The sequence below is a fragment of the Pinus tabuliformis genome, chromosome 8 (genome assembly GCF_031772625.1).
Source record: "Pinus tabuliformis cultivar Carrire ecotype Pingquan chromosome 8, CPIR1, whole genome shotgun sequence".
NCBI lineage: Eukaryota > Viridiplantae > Streptophyta > Pinopsida > Pinales > Pinaceae > Pinus > Pinus tabuliformis.
Window position 1 is genome coordinate 676,965,292 of NC_142294.1, and position 10,214 is coordinate 676,975,505.

Here is a 10,214-nt window from a genome sequence, read left to right on the forward strand (position 1 = left end):
AATAAGTGTAGCAATAAAGTCTATACTTTTGATTGGAATGACACCCTGATAAATAGTGACAACCCTTTTATCTTTTCAATTTGACGTGACACTGTTCACTGCCAACCAATCCTCTCCTTCCATGTTGTTCAAAACTAGATTTCCACGTATGCATCCAAAGCAAAAAAAATAAAGTTTGAAAGCTTCAAACATATGCTTCGTAAAAGTTTCCTCTCCTCTTTCACTCAATCCTTCCATTATTATAATTTGAAAATTCTTTGTAGAAAAACTTGTACATTGTGACATAAGAGTCCAAGAAACATGCATCATGTTGCAAAAACTACCCATCACAATTAATAATCACTCCTTATTCTACCCATCACAATTAATAATCACTCCTTATTCTCTTTGAATATCAATATAAAAGTTTATTAGCATATCTCACTAGATAACAACAAATTATTTCCAACATCAAAATTCGTACATGCATAGCTTCTACATCCATCCCTATTTGCAATCGACGCCTCTTCTAGATGTTGCAAGATGTTGATTGTATGATGCTGGTTCAAAAATTGAAAAATAATAATTAGACAACCAAAATCACTTTCTAGACAGCAAGAAGACCTAAAGCATATCTAGCACATTTTTATTAACAAAATGAGCTTCATTGCCCCAACACATTTTAATCACTTTCTAGGCAGCAAGAAGACCTAAAGCATATCTAGCACATTTTTATTAACAAAATGAGCTTCATTGACCCAACACATTTAAAAACATGGACGAGCACCTTCTAGAAGCATTTATTGCACATAAAAATATCAAATGTTAAGTGATGCAACAACCATGTTACATTTATGTTTGACGAGCCCTTGCGATTTCTATCTAGGATCAAGACATTCAACTCACATTTTCAACATGTCTATGATAAGGAGGCACGTAGAAAAACCATGAGAGAATGGTTTCAATGACAAAAACAACCATGCATTTTGACGTGATGTAAAATGGTTTTGTGTTTGTCTCCAAACTAAGTGCACTTGAAAATAGCTTAGGTTATCTTTTCCATATAAAAGATTGTTACAACACTTAATTGGTTGAAATTAGTGTTATAGACTATAAAAATCAAAATCTTATTTAAGTTCCTTTTACATCTTGCAATCAAGTTATAATATATAAAACTCTTTAATGTGCATCATTGCATTGCACAAAACATATAAAACTCTTTAGTGTGCATCATTGCATTGCACAGAACATATAAAACTGCATCATTGCATTGCACAGAACACAGACAATTCCATCACAATTATAGCTTCACACTATTTCATATTTCACTGAATTTTAACTAAACATAATCAAGAACATTAAAATATTCTTATCGACCCTTTAAAACAATTGCTTATTTATCTTCTTAACAAAACCTTCTATGTCATTCTTGTTTTACGACTAGGGTTATATTTTTAGCCAAGTATTACTGCAACTCAACCTTTTTAAAATTTATGTGTTGGCGTTCTAATCTCTTTTAACAACTCATTCTTATAACTCTATCAAAAGTGTGTTGAATTTTTCTAATAATTTCAATTGAAAGTATTTTGACATGCACATAATTGCTAATTTACATACTCCTGCAGTCAAAGTAACTTGCTTTGACAAACAAATTGTTTGATCCATTATTAAGACAGTTTCTTCTCTAGGAGTAAGAAATAGAACAGTTTACATGCCTTCGAGGACCAATCTCTATAGTTCACCCTAGCCACCCGTAAATCACAGATGGTGGAACAAACATTTAAAATCTGAGAAATGAAAATTTTCTACTACTTGCGTCAGCAACTTTTTGATGTGGGGATTTTTTTTTGTAGTTACTTTGTTCCGGGCGTGTCAGTGATCAAAACAGTTTCGCTGCGCTACCCAGGTTATTGAGAACATGCAACAATTTCCAGATTTGATGTTGCTACAGGATTTGAAATGGGATTTTTTTTTGTAGATTGTAAATTATCCAGGGCATCCATTTCTACATGTGATGCTTCATATTTTGAGTAGTAACATCCTGCTGAGATTTCCGGAGTTTCAATGTCTTCAGCATTATCATCTCTTTGAAGCAAATACAATGGAGAAGATCCATGGCTTGCCGTTGTTGACCCCCTTTGAAATCCAGAATATGAATTTCTCCGTATTTTCTTGTTTTTCTTGGCTTTCTGTTGCCATCTCTTCAAGGCATTCACTATCTGTTGTTGAGATTTGGCCTTCTTCATATGAGACCCCATCTGCATAGTACATCCAATCAGTTTTGACAGAACAATTTTCTGTACTTTCGGTTTAATAATAGTATCATTAATTTCACCAAAAAAACTAAGCAAGAGCTTAATATAAATTTCGGTGTATATAAAGTAGAAAAATTATACCAAGAGTAACCACGTTTCAAGGTATCTATTGTCTCCCCAAAGAAGCTAGGGTGACAACAGAGTGATCATAATTGTTGCCTATTGCAAAATCTTACTGAATAATCCAAACAAATAAGTACTGTTTAGCATAAAAAGCGATATGGATTACTTTGATATATTTTTTGGAAATTGAAAGAAAGTATTACGGCAGTAGAATATATTTGAGTTATATCTACCGCCATTTTGTATAGCTTTGAGCATGTTTCAGGTTTAATTTGTATTCTGAAACATCTAAATTTGACTTTATTTTAAATTTAGGATGGAAAAACTTGCCTGTGTCACAAGTGCATAAAGTGGCAGGGTGATATAACTACATATCAACTGCACAATAACCCTGAACATAAAACACAACTAACCCACGTAATCATTGCTCAATTCAAAATATGACTGACATCAATATTGTCCTTACGTAATAGTCATAGCACTATGCCAAATCAACAACATGAAAGGGATAAACATGAAAACAGGATTGGATCATGTGCTCTTAAGTAATAGTCTACCGACTTACCCAATGACGATTCTGATTATGATGCCATAAAACCTCTCGTGGAAACAAGATCCAAAGCCAAACTGCCACTGCAAGCATAAAGTGTGCTGATTGATACCATTGTAAACCTAATGATTCTACACACTAATTTTATTATTTGCTAGCATAATGCTTACCCATATCCACAATAAGAAAGCAAGCTGAAAAGCGTTCTGCAATAACCATCAAGCCATCGTTAATATAATGAATGCTCATTCTACCAGATTCGAGAAATACAATTTAACAATGCAAAACCGCTTGATACCTGAAACAAAGTGAAATGGATCAAGGAAAGGACAAGTTGAGGGCGATCGAACCAAAATAACTTATTCGTTGGTTGCACTATTGGAGTTCCTTTGACTACAACTTGACTTCCTTCAATTTCTGAAGCCATATCTGATATAATAAGTTGCAGCTTCATTCCAACGATCAAAACTATCTGCAGAATGAAGCATGTAAACGCTGTAAATTTCAAGAAGTCAACCAGACAACTTTCCAAGATAGTTCAGATTAGTTTAAGATTTTCACACACTTACAATCAAGGGAACAAAAGAGAGCCATAAGTATGCATGCCACTCTGCTCACACATAACACATTCCATCAAACCAGAAACGTTAGGGGCAGGAACAAAATCAAACTTTTGGAAGAGATCAAGTTGTGAAGACTTACTATGTACATTGATAAGCAAAAAGATCATAACAAAAACCCACATAGGAGCGCTGCAGATAATGCAATAAACTAAGTGTATTAGGTAAAAAAGCCATGTTTTGTAGGGAACGAAAAACAAGAGAGAAAAAACCACATTATCGTGGGGAAGACCAGAGATTTTCTGCAGACCAACCTGATTCCAATAACCGTCTTGAAGTCATCAGCCATTGACCTCTTGATATATTTATGAAAGTCAAATTTGTCCTTGTCTGATAAATGAGCCTGTGTACAGTTCCAACAAAGAAAATTTGCAACCCTTAATCACACGAATGAAATTGGTGCTCACATAACCAAGATGAGTTACAAAAAGATAATTTGAAGTTCTCCAGACATACAATAATGAAGCCGTGGCGCAAGGTCTGGTAATCAACTTTCCTAATTGACCGAAAGAATTGTCTAAAGAAGCAAATCTGCAAATCTAAGAAAAGTCAAATACTACATCGGAAATAAATATCCATCAGATTGCATCCAAAAGGGAAACTAAGTTATATTCCTGTATGATCTGGTCATCTATTGAATCGCTTACCATCCATTTAAGAATTGGTGTTCTGCTCCAGAAATTCATATGACGTCTTACAAATGGAGTTTCATGGGCAAATCTGAACCTTGCAGGATCTGCTTGCACCAAAAAGCGAACGGGTAGCTGGTTGCAATTAGAAACAATTTTCTTAACACTGTTCAAAATGTTTCCCAATCCCCAATTATTCAACTCTAAATCATTATCCCCGTTAAGATTTGTAAATTACTCAACCCAGTTTGAGTAATCACTTTTCAACATCACATACTGATAGGGAAACCCAGCTAATATGGAAGATTGGAAACAACTTACCATGTGAAAACTGATAATCCAATGTTTCTATCTCCCTCTCCCATGCTTTCCAACGCCTCATCTGGGGACGAGAACGACTTGAATGTTTCAGCAAAACATGATTCGAGTACATGAAGATACCCAAGCCATAATTCAAACTGAATCACAATGGAGAAAATCATTATATCTCCCGTTGCACTTACTTTTGCTCTTGCTAGGGCGATTGTTAGGATACTAAATAACACATGGAGAACCGCCAATGTAAAGATGAAGATGTGGAGCTGGGTCATACCGGTTAGGGAGACCAGAGGATACTTACCCTTGAATCAAGAGGGCAAGGAAAAATTATCAATGTAACATAAATATCTGGAATTCATATCAAATGGACAACACGATCCCTAATTGCAGTGTTTACCTGTTTGGAACAATTATCGCTATCACTAGTACCCGAGACATTCTTCTCACAGGGAAGCATCGTATAGGCTATTTCTTCTGGTACACAAATCTTAGAAATGGAACTCTGTCCAGCTGTCAGTAGAAGCGAGATGACGCCCATAAGCATCAGCTCTGTCGTACAAAAATGTAAATTTCAGATGCATAATGTCAGCCAATGTGCCGAGATGAAATCTCATGAACAAATTGGGAAAATGGTAAAAGGTAAACTTGCTACATCTTTTTGTTTACATTAAATTCCACATTGTAATAGCCTCAGTACAATCAATACAGATTAATCTGAGACTTATTTTATGAAGCCAACGTATTCCATGAAGCTTAGACTTGACCAATCTACCCTCAATATCCAGATAACCCACAACAAGCCTACCTGCTTTCAGCTTTTCAAGTGCTTCATATAGGGCATTCTTGTGTCTTCTGTGTAGCCACTGAAATTATAGTCACAGAAAACTTTGTTATTGCAGAACAGAATTTCAATTCAACACTTGAAGTCCTGCCAGAATACCAAATCCAAAATCGAGGTAGGATAATGAATTGAAGAGTTTGGTGGAAAAAATTTACCGTTCCAACACGATGAATAGCGTGTTCAATAATTAGGGAGATGAGCACAAAGGCAGAACAAACAACTACTACTGCCCAAGTAGGAGTTTGCTCCAGAGAACGCTCATTACTACCACCATCTACTGCCATATTCTTCTCCCACACTTCTCAGAGATTTCAGTATTTTAAAACGAATCCGTTAATGATAGAACTCGAATATCGTCTTCCTAAATACGGAAATCTCCTATGTCAATATTTTCATTGCATATGAAACGGTAGATGGAAGGCAGAATACTTGGTCAAGATCGTACGAAATTTGCATCTAGATTAATCAAAATCGTACGAAACTTGCATCTAGCGTAATCACTAAACGACACACAAGTTGCTTGACATCTATTAATTTTTGAAGAGAGGCAATGGCTATTGGTTTGCAAGTCAACTTTTCGATCAATTTAATATACCGTGGTGACGAGCGTGCACATCCATTCGAGAATGGAAAATGCACAAGTGGATCACAAAATGGGAACGTTGACCTCCGTCTTACATGGAATTGTGACACAAGTTATATGAATGAACTCCAACCGTAGGAATTTGCAATTTCCCACGTTAATTGTCAATAAACATTCTTCTAAGAAATTTTGTTTTGTCCCCATGGAATGGTGGGGGTGGTATATGAACCAAAGAAATTTTGTTTGGCCTCCCCTAGAAGGGTGGGTATAACGATCTTATCCTTGTGGTAATTTTTCAATCACGTATAGTGGGTGCGGTACTTTTATACCTTTTTTTTTCACCAATACTCAAGTATATAGACTACGTCTAACTAAACACTAAACTAATTTTATCTTCAAGTATTATCAATGCAGTGGAAATAAACTTCTTCAATTAATCATATAAATAATATGTATGCATAGTGGAAAACATCAAGACATAACCATATGTGGGAGGGGAAACTCCCATGTAATCGAGTCTAACCAATATCAATATATTAATGTATGTAATTCAATTGCACAAAAATAATTTACACATGTGCTGTCGGTAATGCCTCGGTGTGCACACTCCTTTTATAAACTGTGTCTGCAAAATCACCCAATCGTGCTTTTCGTGCACGCCTCACTCGGTCTACTGAAGTGTTCGCACGTCATGCCTACCCGTTCACTAACTCGCGGCCCTTGCCCACACTCTCGGACCTTGTCGCAACTTTGCACGCACTCGTCACTTAAGCGCTCCACCCATGCTCTAACTTCACCATCCACCGGAACCGCCTTACCCGAACCATCATTCACCGCAATCAGCGTTCGACCCGGCTGTCACCTCTCGGCGTTCATTCGAGCGCTATCGCACAAAAGCGTGGGCATTGTCCACCCACAGGTCTGCCATAGCGGCCTTAGGTCGAAATTCACCCGCGCCAACACTATGCGCTAGTCTGTCGACACCTCTGCCTAGTTACCCGCTATAGCGCCCTGCCCGATCTGCGTTATGCAGTGCGGCCCGCCCAACAATGAGTTCACCATTCCGCCCAACCAGAAACCCCAAATTGTGCCATGACTAACTCTAGCCCTCGCGTCCTGTAAATCCACCTATTGCTCGGTCTCCTTCTTCGGCCCTTTCGCTTTTGTTTTTCTCTCTATCTTATGCTTTTCGAATGACTTGATGATCCCAAGTGCTCCATGCTGCCTCCATTTATATGATGTGTCGTGGACCCAACTTTCCAATAGTCGTGTCCCTTCATTTATCCGCCATGGTCGACTTGGTCACTTTTTAGGTCAGCCCGCCCATGCTTCTACACATTGGCCTGCCCATAATATATTGTGTCAATCAAACCACGATATATCGTGTCGGCCTCATTGTATGTGTCGCTGCTCCCTTGGGTCAGTCGTGTCACCCGCTCATTTAGCTCCACACGTTGGTTCTTCATATGTTCTCCAACTCGATCGCTCGACGCACCTTGCCCATGGGCCAACCGCATTTGGTGTGGGTGCACTCATGTCGTGTCAATCGTGTTGCCTCGCCCGAGCGCACGCCCGCCAGACGCCCTAATCGGGTCGTCCAGCGTGCTCACCCATCGTACATTTGTCACACGACTCGCCCAACGTAAGGGGTGGGCACCTACCCAACACGGCATGCCCGTCGTCGCACATAACCGAACATCCACCTCTTAGTCGCCTTTAACCGAACACGGGCACCTATCGCACATCTTGGGCGCACCTTGTACATCTTTAACTGTGATCGTCAGTTTTTCGACTCTCTTAAGCACTCGCCAACTCGGCGCCCTGAAATCTTCCGCCACTATGAAAATGTTGTCATCCTCGACAACACCATCTCAGCAACCTCCATCGCTAAGACATATCCATACATTTGGTCACTCAAATATCTCCACCCGTGATGTGCTCCATGCTCAAATCTCATCAAACTTTGTAAGAAAATCAGGTGTTGGATCCCCTTGTGATGGTGATTAGTTGGTTGGCTAATCCAACTGTAACATCACCTCCACAAGAACGCATGCTCTTCACATCATTATGACTATCTTCACATCCTATTGTTAATCATGTCCATCTCGCCCCAAGTGCTTGCTCATAAAGTCATAGAGAGGACTCAGTGCCATGAGCAGAAGACAATGAGCCTCATCCCCATGCCAATCTAGAAAGAGGGAGGGGATGGGAAAGTCGATGGATCTCCATCCTCCTTCTCTAAAAACTCAATCCATCTATCTAGATCTTCCTCCTCTAGCCTTTGCATGTATTCTTCCCTGCTCTCCTCCTAAGTCTTTGGTCCAACATCTTTGTTTCCTTCCATTGCCTCTAGCATGCTTATCAAATCCAGGATACTATGAGACAATGCTCTAATAACCTGTGTCTGCTCCATAAGTTTTGTATCTATAGTGGAAAACCTCTCATAAAGTTCTTCATCCTACTTGATGTCCTCCACATTCATCGTTGTCAATTTACACCCAGCTGACATACCTTCCACGGTAGGTACCCCCAAGGTTCATCTTCCCATCCATCGTAAATGTACAACTTCTTCATATGTGGCACCACCATAACCTCATATTGCTTCAAAAATTCCATACCAATACTGCTTCATAGTCATCCATCGACACAATCATGAAGTCGATCTTCCCAGACCACTCACAAATGTTCACATCCACATCCTCTGCAATGTCAATGACTTTATCTAGTGGAGAGTTCACTACTTTAAGATGAGCTTGGGTTGGTGAGAACTTCAACCCAACTTTCCTCGTAGCTTCCTCTCTAATGAAGTTATGAGTCGCACCACTATCCACAATAATGAGTAAAGTGAATTTCCCAACCTTCATATTAACATACTCCAATTTGTTCTTCTCAGGAACGTGCCTTGGGACAACCTCCGTCGATGTTGCAACTCCCAAAATATGCATCATCTCAATCGTTGGTTCCTCCTTTTTCTTCTTCGCATCGGTTTGTGCTGTTGCTGCCACCGTCGGTCTAGAGGGATAATTCTTCACCGTGTGTTCCTCTTCGCACAACCAACATTTCATAGGCTGCTTTGTTTTTGGCTTGCCACTTGACCTCGAATGCTCCTCCTTTGGTTTATCGAACTTCTTTTTCTTCTCTTCAGTCCCTTCATCATAATGTTCTATCAACCTATCAACCGCAACAAATTCCTCTTCTAGACTTTTGATCTTTTGCCTCTTCACCTCATTGCATGCCCAAAGTCTCAATCCTATAATGAAGTTGAAAACCTTGTCTTTCTCTGCCATATTAGGTAATTCTAAAATCGTACTCAAAAAGTCCCGTTGATATGTCTGTAAACTCTTTGTTTTCTTAATATACTTAATCTTTGTCCTTGCATCACAAGTCTCATCTTGTAGACTAAAGTTAGTCTACAAATATTTCTTCATATCATCCCAAGTAGAGATGTCATCAACATCACTATGGGAAATCTAATCCAACTTCCATCTCCACCACATCTTAGCATCCTTAGTAAGGAATTGACCAACTACCTTTACCTTGGCTTCATCATTATGAATCCCCAAGTGCTCCAAGTATTGCTCTATATCCCATAAGAAATTTCCAAGTTCCTTTTCACTCCTCATCCCATCATAAGAATCAGGTTCCTTGACTTTCACATGAGTAGTTCCTCCAATTGGTCCCTGCCCAACTGCTTTCTTCAAAACAACCATCTCATTTTGAGCATTGTCAAGACTTTTCCGCAACTTCAAGATTTCATCAAATCTTGATCTCTTGCAGCTCCAATGTTCTTGACTTCCTTCTATGTTTTCACATACTGCCATTTAGTATACTCGTATCGTACCTTGAGATTATCGTAAGCCTCTTCCAACTTCATGAACCCATCTATAAGTTCAACATTCTCAACCTTCAATGAAGCCATATCTGAAGCAAACTCCTCCATCCGGTCCAATTCCTTGTCCATGAAAACTGTCTCAGGATTAATGTTAGAATCCCTATAACCTAAGGTTCTTCCGCATTGTCCGCCCTTAGTTTCTCTTGTTATATTGTTAAGAGAATACACTGACTCGTTCAACTTTGACCCTACAAACTGTCCTTGTCGAACTCCCAATGTCAACCTTCAATACCAACTACAACATAGCTAGTTGTATTCCTGCTTCAATCAAAGCGCATTTCTACAAGTGGCTGTAATACCAACTGTCATGACCCTATCATTGTGGTACTCTTTCAACCACATATAGCGGGTGCAACACCACTATACTTTTTCTTTTCACCAATACTCAAGTATATGGACTACGCCTAACCAAACATTTAACCAA

General features: G+C 39.0%; 1 protein-coding gene across 1 annotated transcript; it reads right to left on the minus strand.

The window, feature by feature from the left end:
• Positions 1–1,575: 1,575 nt before the first annotated feature.
• Positions 1,576–5,667, minus strand: LOC149237392 (MLO-like protein 6). Its single transcript, XM_089366812.1, has 15 exons — positions 5,471–5,667; positions 5,280–5,337; positions 4,872–5,023; positions 4,660–4,776; positions 4,478–4,538; positions 4,175–4,263; positions 3,984–4,058; positions 3,782–3,870; positions 3,610–3,659; positions 3,477–3,517; positions 3,206–3,379; positions 3,078–3,113; positions 2,923–2,990; positions 2,376–2,748; positions 1,576–2,237 (listed from the first exon to the last, which is right to left on the minus strand). Exons 1-14 carry the CDS (start codon positions 5,597–5,599, stop codon positions 2,658–2,660), a joined length of 1,230 nt encoding a protein of 409 aa, XP_089222938.1. The 5' UTR covers positions 5,600–5,667; the 3' UTR covers positions 1,576–2,237; positions 2,376–2,657.
• Between the last annotated feature and the right edge of the window lie 4,547 nt (positions 5,668–10,214).